This window comes from Odontesthes bonariensis, chromosome 13, assembly GCF_027942865.1.
Source record: "Odontesthes bonariensis isolate fOdoBon6 chromosome 13, fOdoBon6.hap1, whole genome shotgun sequence".
In the NCBI taxonomy this organism is placed as follows: domain Eukaryota; kingdom Metazoa; phylum Chordata; class Actinopteri; order Atheriniformes; family Atherinopsidae; genus Odontesthes; species Odontesthes bonariensis.
In genome coordinates this window covers 12,831,877-12,847,860 of record NC_134518.1, presented here as the reverse complement: position 1 = coordinate 12,847,860, position 15,984 = coordinate 12,831,877, and the positions used below count along the sequence as shown (strand labels likewise).

The 15,984-nt window shown below is 41.1% G+C and overlaps 2 protein-coding genes across 2 annotated transcripts in view; one reads left to right on the top strand and one right to left on the bottom strand.

Moving 5' to 3' along the window:
• tenm2a (teneurin transmembrane protein 2a) overlaps positions 1 to 15,984 on the top strand; it is a 254,018-nt gene that overhangs the window by 42,325 nt on the left and 195,709 nt on the right. The window lies entirely within an intron of this gene.
• LOC142397142 (uncharacterized) lies at positions 9,108 to 13,780 on the bottom strand. Its single transcript, XM_075480484.1, has 2 exons — positions 9,455 to 13,780; positions 9,108 to 9,122 (listed from the first exon to the last, which is right to left on the bottom strand). The coding sequence occupies exons 1-2, from the start codon at positions 13,778 to 13,780 to the stop codon at positions 9,108 to 9,110; spliced, it is 4,341 nt and encodes a 1,446-aa protein (XP_075336599.1).

Genomic DNA, 15,984 nt, shown 5'->3' with positions numbered 1-15,984 from the left:
ATGTTTCCTGTCCTGCACTCCCCTCTCAGCTGTTGGCTCACAGAACCTCTTGGAACCAACATGGACCACAGTTTCCAGTTGAACTTGAGCCATCCAAGCCTGCCCATAGCCACTCTTTTGCCTTGCGTGTAATTACATGCATGTATTTTGGTGTGGTTTTATATTTGCGCATGCACTTTCAATAACCACATGAGATTGCAGACATGATTTATGACTCTTGGACTCTCAGTCAGAGCCAAGTGCAAAGCCCATACAGGGCAGGTTTGTATGTGTGCGTGTGTTTGAAAAAGAATAATAGAGGTCAGAGTGCATTATAAATACAGAGAGGAATATGCCGATACACGTATACTTCAAGTACACACACTTCTGTCTGAGCACAAGAAGTAATCGAGACGCTCACAATGAGACACCACACACACACACACACCTTTAATTTGTTATCCATACAGTGAAATTTTATGTACATAATGAGACATTTTTTGATTAATTACAGTGCTTCACTGTGTGCACTGTTTATTATACCCAAAGAAAAATAATCATAGAGAATAGAACATATTACACATTAGGATAATAAGGATTTATACTTTGGGATGTGATGTCAACTGCATGCTGCTCATAGGACAAACCTGGAAATATAATTGGATTGTCAGTTGAATTGTATGTCTAATGTTTTAATCTTGATTATGTTTAGACTTTTAGTTGGACACTTTTGCCTGAGACAAGACGCAAGCAGGGTTTTTTGATGGTGTGTAATTGAGTACAAGTCTCATTCAAGGATTTGTTTTTTGGGGGTCCTAGCAGCGAAGCTGCAGGAACCCATTGAGTTAGTAGCTTTTCCTATTATTATTATTGGGGGTCCTAGCAGCGAAGCTGCAGGAACCCATTGAGTTAGTAGCTTTTCCTATTATTGGGGGTCCTAGCAGCGAAGCTGCAGGAACCCATTGAGTTAGTAGCTTTTCCTATTATTATTATTATTATTATTATTCCTCTACTTTCTGCTGCAATTGAAGTCTATGGCAGCCCCATGAACGCTATGGTAAAAAGTTGTGAAATTTGGCACACGTAATTAGCCAAGTGCCAATCACAAACTCAAGAATTTTCATGGCCCAAGACCTTACTCTCTAGCGCCACCAACACGCCAAAGTTCAAAGTGCATTCAGCCTAATAACTTTTGAATACTTGGCCCAAATTTCACAAACAAGACATCATTGGAATCCTTGGATCATGACGAGTCCAACGCACCCTATGACGTCAATTTGCGTATACTTAGATTTTCCGCCATTTTGAATTTTATCAAAAAGCTTAAAAAAGCATTTCAGGTCACAGAGATTGTCCAATTTTCACGAAACTTGGCACATAGACTCTTAAGACCAAGCCGCACAAAAGTTATTGTGTGGAATTTTTAATTAGGCTTCCATTTTTCCATAAAAGCCAATCAAATTCGAGGTTGACGCCCCCAAACCGGAAGTGAGGCCATATCTTGGTAACCATTTGATGTTATGACGTCAAACTTATAACACAGACTCAAGACTGCTAACGTAAGAGGCCCAAGAAGTTTGGTGACGTTCGGCCTATAGGTGGCGCTATATGTAGCAAAAATGCATTTTTGCTCATATCTTTGGACCCCTTGGTCCACATTTCACAAATGAGGTACCAGTAGAATCCCTGGATAAGGACGAGGTCAACACACTTAATGACGTCATTTGCGCCATCTTGGATTGTCCGCCATTTTGAATTTAATCAAAAACCTTCAAAACGCATTTCAGACCACTAAGATTGTCCAATCTCCACGAGACTTGGCACATAGAATCTTCAGACCAAGCCGCACATAAGTTATTATGTGGATTTTTTTATTTAACTTCCGTGTAACCGCGGCAGCCAATCAAACTCCATGCCGACGCGCAAATGGGACATTTGGCCGTATCTCTGCGATGCATTGATGAATCGATGCCAAACTTGGTGCATGGACTCACGACGCCTTCCTGAGCAGCCCAAGCCTTCCCTATTGTGCCATTCTGCTAGGACCCCCACATTGCTGCTTGCAGCTATATTTATTCTTCTACTTTCTGCTGCAATTGAAGTCTATGGCAGCCCCATGAACGCTATGATAAAAAGTTGTGAAATTTGGCACACGTAATCAGCCAAGTGCCAAAGCCAAAGTCAAGAAATTTCATGCCCCAAGAGCTTACTCTCTAGCGCCACCAACACGTCAAAGTTCAAAGTGCATTCAGCCTAATAACTTTGGACTACTTGGTCCAAATTTCACAAACAAGGCATCGTTGGAATCCTTGGATCATGACGAGTCCAACGCACCCTATGACGTCACTTTGCGTATACTTAGATTTTCCGCCATTTTGAATTTTATCAAAAAGCTTAAAAAAGCATTTCAGGTCACAGAGATTGTCCAATTTTCACGAAACTTGGCACATACACTCGTAAGACCAACCCGCACAAAAGTTATCGGGTGGATTTTTTAATTAAGCTTCCGTGTAACCATTAAAGCCAATCAAACTCGAGGTTAACGCCCCCAAACCGGAAGTGAGGCCATATCTTGGCAACCATTTGATGTTATGACGTCAAACTTATAACACAGACTCAAGACTATGACTGTAAGAGGCTAAACAAGTTTGGTGACGTTCGGCCTATAGGTGGCGCTATATGTAGCAAAAATGCATTTTTGCTCTTATCTTTGGACCCCTTGGTCGAAAATTCATAAATGAGGTACCAATGGAATCACTGGATAGAGACGAGGATAAGATATCTCATGAGGTCATCTTCGCCATCTTGGATTTTCCGCCATTTTGAATTTAATCGAAAACCTTCAAAACACATTTAAGGCCACGCCTATTGTCCAATCTCGACGGGACTTGGCACATAGAATCTTCAGAACAAGCCACACATAAGTTATCAGGTGGATTTTCTCATTTCGCTTCCGTTTGCCTGTGACAGCCAATCAAACTCTACGCCGACGCGCAAACGTGACATTTGGCCAAATCTCTACGATCCATTGATGTATCGAGGCCAAACTTGCTGCATGGACTCAAGACACATTCCTGAGCAGCCCAAGCCTTCCCTATTGTGCCATTCTGCTAGGCCCCCACATTGCTGCTTGCAGCTATATTTGGGGGTCCTAGCAGCGAAGCTGCAGGAACCCATTGAGTTAGTAGCTATTCCTATTATTGGGGGTCCTAGCAGCGAAGCTGCAGGAACCCATTGTGTTAGTAGCTTTTCTTATTATTGGGGGTCCTAGCAGCGAAGCTGCAGGAACCCATTGTGTTAGTAGCTTTTCCTATTATTATTGGGGGTCCTAGCAGCGAAGCTGCAGGAACCCATTGAGTTAGTAGCTTTTCCTATTATTATTATTAATCCGTTTCTGCTGCAATTGAAGTCTATGGCAGCCCCATGAACGCAATGGTAAAAAGTTGTGAAATTTGGCACACGCAATCAGCTAAGTGCCAAAGCCAATATCAAGAATTTTCATGCCCCAAGACCTTACTCTCTAGCGCCACCAACACGCCAAAGTTCAAAGTGCATTCAGCCTAATAACTTTGGACTACTTGGTCCAAATTTCACAAATGAGGCATCGTTGGAATCCTTGGATCATGACGAGTCCAACGCACCCTATAACGTCAATTTGCGTATACTTAGATTTTCCGCCATTTTGAATTTTATCAAAAAGCTTAAAAAAGCATTTCAGGTCGCAGAGATTGTCCAATTATCACGAAACTTGGCACATAGACTCTTAAGACCAAGCCGCACAAAAGTTATCGTGTGGAATTTTTAATTAGGCTTCCATTTTTCCTTAAAAGCCAATCAAACTCGAGGTTGATGCCCCCAAACCGGAAGTGAGGTCATATCTTGGCAACCATTTGATATCATGACGTCAAACTTATAACACAGATTTATTACTACTACAGTAAGAGGCCCAAGAAGTTTGGTGACAATTGGCCTATAGGTGGCGCTATATGTAGCAAAAATGCATTTTTGCTCATATCTTTGGACCCCTTGGTCCAAATTTCACAGATGAGGGACCGATGGAATCCCTGGATGCAGATGAGGTCAAGGCACATCATGGCATCATCTGCGCCATCTTGGATTGTCCGCCATTTTGAATTTAATCGAAAACCTTCAAAAAGCATTTCAGGCCACATAGATTGTTTGATTTTGCACGGGACTTGGCACATAGAATCTTCAGACCAAGCCGCACAAAAGTTATCATGTGGAATGTTTAATTACATTTCCGTTTGACCGTAGCAGCCAATCAAACTCTGATGCCGCCAAACCGGAAGTGAGGCCATATCTTGGCAACTGTTTGATCTTATGACGTCAAACTTCTAATTCATACTCATGACCACATCTTTGAGAGGCCCAATAAGTTTGGTGACGTTTGTCCTTTAGGGGGCGCTATATGTAACAAAAATTCGTATTGCTTTGTATTTTAACCTTAATTCCAGAATTGACTGATAGTCTGAGACATCCTAGTTCAACTGAAGTTTGCATTTGGAGTCAGGAATTCTTGCTGATACCACACAATTAATTTGATGATCATTGATACTCAGGCAAGGTTGTGAAAGCACATTCCCCTTTTCATCTTGTGCACCACTTAACTCCAAAGAGGATACGTGTACCACAGTCTGGGAATCCTTAGCAATCTGTGGCCATTAAAATGTACTATACTATATTATGCTGTAACTACAAAATTGCATTTCCTGCGGAAAGTGCCGTCTGGATGCCCTCTGCTGAAAGGCCCAATTCATCTGTTGCAATTTGCATGAAAAAAAATAGAATTGTAGGTAAGACAAGTAATTTCAATTCATATGAAATTGTACAATACTCTAACAAGTGTGAGATTAGGTGAAAAAAGTTGAGTAATCTTCCTATATTTCCTATAGTTATACTGGTAATTCTGTGTATACTGCTATATGTGACATGCATTGATAACAAAGTTGACTTGACTTGACAAGTGAGAATTGTAGAATATTTTTCAAAAATTGTATGAATTTATAGAATATTTTAAAATAGTGTCAGATTAGCTCGAAAATTAGACTGACTGACAATAATGCTGCGCAGAGTGAGAGAAAGCTGCTGGAAACGGCATAAACCACGTGACAGAGAAAGTTGTTTTGTGGCCAAACCGTTGTAACTATCACTGAAATGACTTCATTACTAGTTAGCTGAGGCTTTCCAGAAGGTATACAGTAAGTATATAATTGTGAGTTGTCTCATGTTGATATTAGCGGGAAAAAACGTGAATTGTTTGGTAGTTCAATCATTGCTAATAGTTTGACACATGAGTTGGCATTGTCCCAATTTCCCTACACCGAGCTATAACACATTCCCAAATTGATTTGGTGATCTTTGACCTTTGGAAGATGTAAGTATTTTACGTAGGCATGTACTGTGTCTTAGCAATGATAATAATAATGATAGAAGAAAAAATAAAAATGATCAAGAGTATTTTAAACATTTTTTTTAATAACAAAAGAAACATACAAACAAAGATTATAAAAACAGAGTGACCAAAGGGAAAATATTTGTTTTCAGGTTTGTCTCAAAACTATCTATAGTTGTACAACATTTGACACGAATGAGATAATCCCAGATCATGAGCATAACCACAGAGAAAGTTCCCTCGTTTTTTAAAGTGATAAGGGTAAGAGCAGGTTTTGGGAAAATGACCTAATTAGAAGCAGAATAAGGTCTTACTAAGTCAGTGATACATTGAGGACCTGACCCATTCAATTTTATTTTTATTTTTAAATAATAGAATTTCAAAATGTATCCTATTATTCACTGGCAGCCAGTGCAACTTCATAAGAAAAAGAGTGACATATTCCTATTTTAGTACTTGTGGCAGCTGCATCCTGGACAAGATGTACAGTGGGTAAAACTGGCTTTATACCTAAAGATGTGAAAAAGATTTGTAGAAGATTTGTAGAAGACTTCTGTGAGACAACAGATCACATGTCGCCACTAGTTTGAGATTGTCTTGTCATATTCGCTAAATGTGTGATTGGGGGAAACAGGAGTGTGTTGTGTTTCTATCATGATTACTTGGCATTTCGGCAGGACTTATCAAGTCTAGTCTCAGAGTCCGAATGAAACACTCATTTCAAACAAACATCTTATTACATAGAGATTGTGCAGTATCCACAGCCAATTCGACTACAGGAGCAGTCACCACTTTCACCGTTTATGAAAGTCACAAAAGCAGGCATGGAGGAGTTGATGTCCTGAATATTAGTAGCTGCAGAAGTAGTAGAGGAGATGGGAGACTGCTCCAGACAGTCTCGGTAAGTCTCTGCAGCAGACGTTAAAGCAGCCACATCAACCTGTAGAGCTGTGCTGATACGTCCACAGATCACCTCAATCGGCTTCGGCCAGTCAAATTGAGTTGAGAAGATATTCCATGCTGGTACTGATAACACAGTGTTGTCCTGTTGTTCGATGGATGTTGTTACAACGAACACGACCCTCGGTGCACGTACAATGCCTGGCAATGAACAATGTATTGCAAGGAAAAATTTACAAAACATGCATACTAGATAGGTTGGTACATGTTCCTCAGCAGGCTATTTAAAAGAACAAAACACTTCATTCATAGTGTTGCACAACATAGAACAATAACAATTAAAATGTATCTTGGAACAGTGTTTATACTTACATGTTTTGTCACTGAGGAAAATTTCTGGTTATCAGACTTTTGTAGTTCGGAAGGGGTACAATGAAACACAGCAGTCTTCGGGTAGGACCATGGATAGTAAAGGTTGATGACCATCAAAAGGTTCTGTGGCTGGTAAAATCCCTATGTGGGCTGCAGATGTAGGACATCCATCTAGTAATGAATAAAACAAAGCACTTTACAGCATGAACATGTTACAGCATGGGCAGAATACAAAAGTTATACATTTATGTAAAGCAAAAGCATGAATTGATACTCACATAATAAAATTAAATCAAGGAACATTGAGTCAGACTTCTGTCATTTTTTTTTCTTCAAATGGGTCTTGGACGGACAGGGCATAGTTTGAAATACACAAATCGGGCAAGGACCACAGGTGGAACCCCACTGTGAGCAACAAACACAGAACAATGTCTGTTCAATAAATCTTGTAAAAGACACATGAATTTCAAATTGTGGAAGTAGAGATACTCACAAAATCTCTTATCATTTTTCGTGACTTTTTCCAACAATCATATTTCCAAGAGTTGTAGTTTTTTTCTTATGTTCCAGAGCACAGATGGAGACACTTGAGCTTTGCTAAACACCAAGGATGCCAAAGCCAGATGAGTGACAGCTGATTTTGCAGCTTGTGTTTGCTGATGTCCAAAAGTCTTTTCAGGTCTCATCATCAGTGTATGCCATGGAATTGGAGCAGGTAGATAGGCAAGGTGTTGTGTCCACACAGCTTTTTAAGTTTCGGGAAAACATGATTTGTACAGTCCTTTGACATCAGGAAACTTACAAACATACTTTTGTTGTGCACCTTCCAAAATTCCTCAGGCATTTGCAAAACGACTGTCCATTTTTTGATTTGAAATGCTTCCCTTCAGAAAAACAAATCTAATGAAAACCTGGAAATTTTGTTTACATTGCATAGCATCTTTTGTTCAGAATGTGATTGACTTTGTTATCATTTCATGATGCAAATAGCAAAACACATTCTGCTCCACACACAGAGTAATCCTTAAGTCATACTTAAGTCCATTACATATATGCACAGTGATGAAATAAAAAACAACAAATGAACCAAAACAAGCCTAACAAGAATTCATGTTGAATGGAACACAGATAAAAAAAAAGTGAAGGTAAATGTGTAGTCTTGTGTTACTCACTCAGGCACAGAAACAATGCAGTGAATGGTCTCATAACTGTCACATCAAATTGCATATGGTACCCGTGACTGAGGTTCCACACACTTGTAAAGCAGCTGTAGGCATGGGCTGGTTACCGGTTTCAAGGTATGAAAAAGTCAAGGTTTCAAAACCACTAAAATTTTCTGTTATACCATCCCTGCGGTATGAGTATTTAAAAAAAAAAAAATTCTCTTATCGAATTTTCACTTACGGGGAGGCGAGCCCAAAGCTGGCTCTCGCTTCTGGTGTCAAGCGCCCAGCACTCACCCGGCGACAGTGGCAGGTGGGGAGTTTAACTGGGGCGGTACACCTGTCAAACGGTAACGCAGGTGTCCTAAGGAGAGCTCAGGGAGGACAGAAACCTCCCGTGGAGCAGAAGGGCAAAAGCTCGCTTGATCTTGATTTTCAGTATGAATACAGACCGTGAAAGCGGGGCCTCACGATCCTTCTGACTTTTTGGGTTTTAAGCAGGAGATGTCAGAAAAGTTACCACAGGGATAACTGGCTTGTGGCAGCCAAGTGATAATAGCGATGTCGCTTTTTTTATGTGACATCAGAGGGAAACTGTAGGTCCCTCATGCTGTGTGCAGCTGCAGCGTAGTGCCCCTCCCTCCGCACACCCCCGCTTGCTGTGAGTGACAAGCCTGCAGGCTGAATGATGGCTGAAGGAGGCGAGCATCCCAAACTTTTCCCCCCGTCTGTTTTTTGATTGCTGCGGAGTTGTGCATCAGTCAAAATTTGTAACTTTTCCTAAGGTTATCATACCGTCAGAATCTGATACCGGCCCATGCCTACAGCTGTGGTCTCCAAAACACAAAACTGGAAAATGGCTTACATACCCTCCCACTCCCAGCAAGGAGCCGTCCTCTATTTAGCTCTCTCCTTGCGACCCACCCAAGCCCCAAGTAGCGGACGGAACATGTGTAGAACATCTAATGGTCAATAACTCACGGTGTAAACACAAATATTACAACAATGAGATAAGAATTGCATCATGAAAGCTGTAGTATGTCTGTACAACATCGACAACAACATCTCCTGCATCTTTACAGTAAACATGATCTATTAACGTACCTCTTTCTGTTGTAGCTGCTTGGACATGTTGGGTGTATCCATGTTGTTCCAGGAATTTTGCCACAGTAGACGATACAAAGACATCCTCATTAAAGTCTCCCATGATCATCTTCCTTCCTGCATGCTTCTCAAGTTCAAAGACAACCTGTGATAACTGCTGTCGAAACATGTCAATCTTATACGAAGATGGCCTGTACAAAACAACAGCAGTCAAATTGACATGAGACATATGGAAATACAAACATTCCAAGTTGCATCTCTTTGGAATTGACACCTGCACATTAATGTAGTCTGAATAATACAAACCAACTCCTCCTCTTTGCTGTTGTTTTAATGCTGAAAAAACTGTGTCAGAGTCATCGTAACAGTTACCTCTTGGATTGTGATTAAAGACATACCCCGGTAGTTGTGGCTGGTCTTCGGTGTCTGCATTGAGCCATGTCTCTGTTAAACAAATACAGTCAGCTTTCATTAGGGTTTTGTGGGATTGCATGTCGTCAAAGTGAGCATTCAAACTCTGTACATTGTGGAGTGCAATCGTGCAGACCGGATCAGTGTCAGGTGAACCAATACTTTTGAAGTTGAACTTTGGCAAGCTCTTCATGGCTGTGTCTACTTTGTCATCACAAAATATAGCTGTCTCTTTGAAGTCCTTAATAATCAGTCCATCAAGAGTTCTGACACGACTCAATGCAACATATGCTTGGCCTGCAGCAAAGATTTTGTTGAGTGATACAACAGCTCTGTCAACAGTAAGCCCTTGGCACTTGTGTACTGTCATTGCCCAAGCCAGGGTGAGAGGAAATTGCCTTCGTATTCCACCAGCATTTGATACTTGATCCTCTTGTACCTCAACAATTGTAGAGCGTTCAGAGCTTCTTTTGGATTTTGACCTCTGCATCTTTCCAACATTAGGGTTTTCAAACTCAACATGGATAGCAATAGGAATGTCATCCTTATCTTCACCATTAATAATTTCCACAACCGTACCACACACACCATTGACGAGGCCGTCAGACACGTCTATATTTTTCTTCAACATCACCTTTGCTCCAATGCCCAAAGACACACACCTTGGCAAGCACGAGTTGAAAACCTTTGTATGGAAGCCTAATTTTGGTTCCATTCTTCCAGTTTTGGGACTCCGGGTAAAATCTTGGGCATCTATGCTGATTGCATCTGGGCAATGCTTTTGCAGTCTAGTGATATTGTATTTATCAACCTCTGCATTTGTAGCATATATGTGAATGTCTGTAGAGTCTTCACCAGTTTCACGTTGCTTTAATGTAAACACATCATGCTCACTGAGATGTTCATTCTTTTTATGAACTCTGAGGCGATTCAGCATCTGCGCAAATTCTGCATTTTCTTGTCTCAAAACTTTGGTAAGCTCAGCCACTTCAAAGTTGTTGTCCCACATGTTGGCTTCTGTGTTGTCAGAAAAAAGAGGTGTGCCTTTGACAGGTCTCAACTGAAAGAAGTCACCCACGCAGATCACGGAAACATTTGCAAACAAAGAATAATCACCAGTCTGTTTTATTTGACGTAGTCTGCCATGAACGTAGGACAAAAGACGGTGGTCAACCATGGACACTTCATCAATGATCAAAATCTGCAAGTTTTGCATTTTCATCCTTAAAGTATTTACCTTCTCATCACCAAGAGGTTGATATGGCAGTTTAACATTTGCACCAATGGAGAATGTATTGTGAATGGTTTTAGCACCAATGTTATATGCAGCCACACCAGTGGGCGCTGTAAGGAGCACAGTCACATCATCTGGATTGTCAGCAATCTGTGACAGCAGTCGTGTAGATTCGTACTGGATGGCTTTGATCAAATGGGATTTGCCTGTTCCTGCTCCACCAGTAATGAACAATCGCAACGGTTCAGGATTCTGTCCAAAGAGTATCTGCAGACACCACCGACGTACAGCATAAAATATTGCTGCCTGCTCTTCATTCAATGTTCGCAATAAACCTAGTGCAGCATCTCGGGGCATTGTCATGTGATTAGTTTCCAGAGTGCATGTTGTCTGTGGGTTTGCTGTCAGGTCAGGGATAAGATCACCAACATCATCACTGCCTTCTTCATCATCTACAGCTTTGTGTTTCATATCCAAACAACTGAGACGTTCGCTTTCTGTTTCTGGACATATCTGAGCCCAAGCGTCTTCTAAATCAATGTCGTTATCCAGCAACTGCTTAGCTTTGTCAATCTCATCGCTTTCTTTTTCAAATAAAGCTTTGTTGGAGTCCACAATTGACTGCACTTTTTGGATGTCAGAGCCACATTTCACTGCACCAGTTGTGTAGAACTGTTCGTATGTTTCAAACTGAGGCGGTCTGAGGTGGAAGTCCTCATAATAAGGCAAAAACAGCTGCAGCAATGAATGGAAGTACTTTTCTGGATTTTTTGTGTGTGAAAACCTGGGATATCTCACAACAGCAGGCTGTGTTCTGGTCCTTTTTCTGATAAAGCCACGGTTGTTGTTCAGTTGTATAATGTCCTGTGATTCTCTTTGTGGTGAAACCTCAGACTTTGAAAGAACTCTGTACTGAGAGCAAAAGCTGGCAAGGCATAACTCCTCCATTTCTGCTGATCTGGGTCTGCTCTTGTATCTTTCCACCACATTAGTCATCCAAATGCTACTGTCATCATCAGGCTGTTGGAGCTGAGCTTTAGCTTGGAGCACATGCAAAGGCAAACTCATCCTAACAGGATTTTCACCAACAGGAATAAACTGTACATCACGAGAACATTCCTTCAAACGCATACGAGTCAATCGATACACTGCCTCTTGAGCTGAAACTTCTCTGTTGTGCAGGTAGACGCTGCCGAGCTGTTGGAACGCAGCTTTTGCATCAAGATTTCCATTCATTGCCTCCTTCTGTGCACGCTGTAACAGCAAACCCATTTCTTGTTCTGCTTTTGTGATGTATGACAGTATGTAGACCACAACAGAATAGGCATCGGTGACATACTGAATGTCCATGTTTCCTTGCCAAGCACGCAGTAAGTCTTTATTGTACTGGTTCACCCAAATATCAGATGGATTTCGCTTATGGACAATGCTTTTCTTTTTGGAACATATGGTGTATGCTCTCTCAAACAGGCCTTGATGTATCCCAAGAGACTCAAAAAAAGCATCAGCTGTATCAAAACTCAGGTCAGGATTGGCCAACGCTGTTTTCACTTTCTTTATTATTGCACTGGCATTGGTATTTTCATCTTTTCCATTCAGGTCCTCTGAGTTCCCAGCTCTTGTAATGAAAGTACGGCTTGATGGAGGTCGTGGGAAATTGAATCGGCACACTGTATTTTTCTTACGGCATGTTTTTGAGTGTTTTGTGCTATGTTTTTGTACGCTGCTCACAACCTCATGAAGCTCTGCATCAGACTCTGGTGGAATATCACAGGAAATGTATCTGTCTATGAAACGTACCACATCAGCATCACTGTCTTTATCAATCTTTGGTGCATCTTCCACCCAAAACAAACAGTGAACATGAGGAGAACCACGCTGTTGGAATTCAACTCGATAGAAGTAGTCCTTTATTTTGCCTATGGGTTCAGCTGGTGACAGGATTACATCACGAAGAAAACAATGCCATCGATGGTCAAACATTCTCGCTGCAGTAACTGGATTTCTTCCAATCAGCGCACATTTTTGAGACCAGTCAAGTTCCTCCACAGGTGTTTCTTTTCCTTCCAACCTCAAAAGAGAAGCAAGCATTTCGGGCCATCTCAGATCAGCACTTGACATGCTTATGAAAAACGTTGGAATTGACAGTTGTCGAATCATACTGAACAAATCTTTCTGTACTGCCATCCAGTAAGGTGGGGTTCCACGAATTCCTCGCAAGAACTTGTACCCTTCATCATTTCGTAATATTTTACTGAGTGAATCTGAGTTCAACAACATGTCTGATGCTTCTTTCAGAGATGATTTGCCGCCACCTTTGCGCATTGCCACTGATACACCAGATATGACTTGATGCACTTCTGATATGTACTGTGCATAAAATATGTAGTCTGTGTTGCGACCAAAACGTCCATCAGCGTTGAGAATGCGACAGTTCAGGTAACGTGACAGAGTTATTTTTGATTCCCTTTCATCGTGGAATGTTGGTCCACCCAATGGAAACAGAGCAGGAAAGCATTTGGCCTCGTTGGTTTTATCAGATAGTAAACGAACTGGACTGTTGCCTTCAGCTGGTGCCACGCTCAGTATATCCTGAAAATTCTGATCAATGATCTCTGAACCCAGATTGACAGGTTGCAATGATGTGTCTGACAAGAGGCCACTCTGGTCTTTAATGTAGGTCAGTTCCTCCTCTGCTTGCTCTGGCTCAAGTTTACTTTCATCATCACTGTTATTTTCATCATCACTGTTAGCTGGCAGCTCTTGGTTGTCCTCATTTGCCTCGCATTGATCACTTCCATTCAGAGTGTTTACCCATTCATCATTAAAAATGACATCATCATACCACTTATTGTTTGCCATCAAATACCTCAGTGCATTCCTTACACGATCAGTGTGGACATACATGTACTCATAATGACCTTTGTATGTCAACTTGCGTTTCAGTTTGACTCTTATCATTTTGTCATCACACTCGTTCCTTGGCAGAATGTTTGTCACACTACTGTTATCAACAGGTACAGAGACACATGGACCATGGCAAGCTCTTTGGCGGCCTCGTGGCAAACACAGCAGCTTCATGAAGGGAATGTGACGAGCAATGAGATGTTCCTCCAAAGAGTTCAGACATTTCAGCTCAGGTGGAATTTCATCCAAATGCATGTTGTTGGTGACACTCTCTTCTGGTAGTTTTCCTCCAAGCATTTTTCGATGACAAGAATGACAAACCCATAATTTGCTGCTAGGACTATCAGCCAAATGACATTGTTGCCCACATTCAATATCACAAACGTGTAAATATTGCAATGTTATACACCTCTTAGCCAGCGCAGCAACCTCTGGTCTTTTGCTTTCATAATGAGATCTTTTACACTCAATCACTTGTTTCCTGAAAAGTAAGCGATGACAAACAGAGCATACATATTCAGGACCACGGCTCACGTCTTGACGAAACTGACTGATGACAAAGTCAATGTTTTGTTGCTTCTTTCTCATGTTTGCATAAGTGTCACTGCTACTCTTAATTTTATTTTCACGAATCTCGTCACATTGATGATATTTCATCTTGCTTTTCTCGTTGATCTTCTTTTGAAACACGATGTTGCTCTTGTACTTCTTATGACTATAATCACGGACTTTATGTTGAAACACAATGTTGCTTTTGTACTTCTTATGACTATAATCACGGACTTTATGTTGAAACACAACGTTGTTCTTGTACTTCTTATGACTATAATCACGGACTTTATGTTGAAATATGATGTTTGTCTGATAAGTGTTTTTTGAGGATTCACACATTGATTTTTTAAAACTTGGATCAGTATCATATTTCTTTTTAAACTGTGCAAGTTTACGTGCCTTGAACTGCAAATCTGTTTTATACTTTGTATTGAAGTCATCACATTTCTTTTTCAGGAACTCAGAATTTTCTCTGTTTTTACGAAAGCGCTCACGTTTCGCATTCCTAATCCACTCATATTCGTTATATTGCTTCTTTTGATTCTCAGTTTTTCGCTTCTTCACATTGATGTCACTGCACCGTAGACGTTCTTTTTCTGCTTTCGTGTCTGACTCTGTGAACTTTCTTTTCCTCTGGGGTCTTAACGTTCCATCACCGATAGACTGGCATGTTCCGGCACAAGGACTCTGCGTATTTCTGTTTTTGACGCATGTTACAACCTCATAATGATTGGCGGTGTGATTTAAATATATACAGTTCTGAATGCATGGACGTACAGTTGGTCTGTGCATGTTCCATCTCCCATCATTTAAGGTGAAGATAGTAGTTTGGAATAAATCGGCAGCAGCAAATATGTCGATCTCTTTTGCCCAGGTCCCACTGTAGTATATCCTTGATTTTGTGACATAGTCCTGCACAGATGTATATTCATCTCTCAAGTAAGTCTCAAACTTGTTGCTGTATTTCTGGAGGTGTTTCGTTACAGCCCGTCTAATTTTCAAGTGCTTCTCTTCATTATGACAAATGCTAAAGGCAAGGCTGCGGTAAAAGCAATTCCCATCTGGCTTAATGGTTTGTAACTTACAAGGACAGCCCATATCATCAACACTGGTTGTTGCCTTCAACTCTTCAACATTTTCGTTTGAAAGTCCAACAGTTTTGCACAGTGTATCCTGATCACTTCGAGTTAAAGGTTTAAATGCCTGCTTTGGGACATTAGTGTCAGTGATAATTACGTCATCGCTGTGTGCTTTGCAAGTTGTCTCGTGCAGTCCAAAATCGCCTTTTGTTTGAGCACGTTTAGTCTTTTTTGCAGAAGTCTGTTTTCGATTTACCTTGTTTTGTCCAGTACCATTACGTGCAGCCTCTGATAGATCGATTGTAGCCGTCAGCTTGGTGTCATCTTTACCCAACAGAGTTTCAGGAACACGTTCAGGCTTTGGTGAAACATTACTTACAACACGTCTCAAAACATCGCTGTACAAAGGTCTGGTATTCGGGTTCGATTCACTCTTTGTGGGCACAGTTTGGTTGTTTGCATTACCTGGAACTGTAGCTGACGTGAATGAGCAACTTGTAGCTGTCTGATGTTTGTGCAAACCTTTTGATCCTGTTACCGCATCACTGTACAGCTGACGTACCTTTGCATGCTTCAACGTAGCCGTGTTACCTCGGGATGTGACATTCTGTGATGGCCGTTCATTGCCAGTTCTGGTTACCGCAGCACTCACTCCTGTTACCTCAAACCGTGGTGTACTTACGCCAAACGATTGTGCATAATCATACACAAAGCTGACCAGTGACTGTGCAGAGCTAAAGTATGAAACACAACTTACCCTCTGACCTTTGTGATTAACCCAGGTGTTTGCATGAGAATTAACAAAGGCAAATCTGGTCTCTCCATTCACGATGGCACAAGTATTTCCACAAATAGTCAACAAGCAAGCAT

What these genes read in the sequence shown, in the direction of transcription:
- LOC142397142 (XM_075480484.1), bottom strand. Translation starts at nt 13,780, where the DNA reads ATGCTTGGAGGAAAACTACCAGAAGAGAGTGTCACCAACAACATGCAT.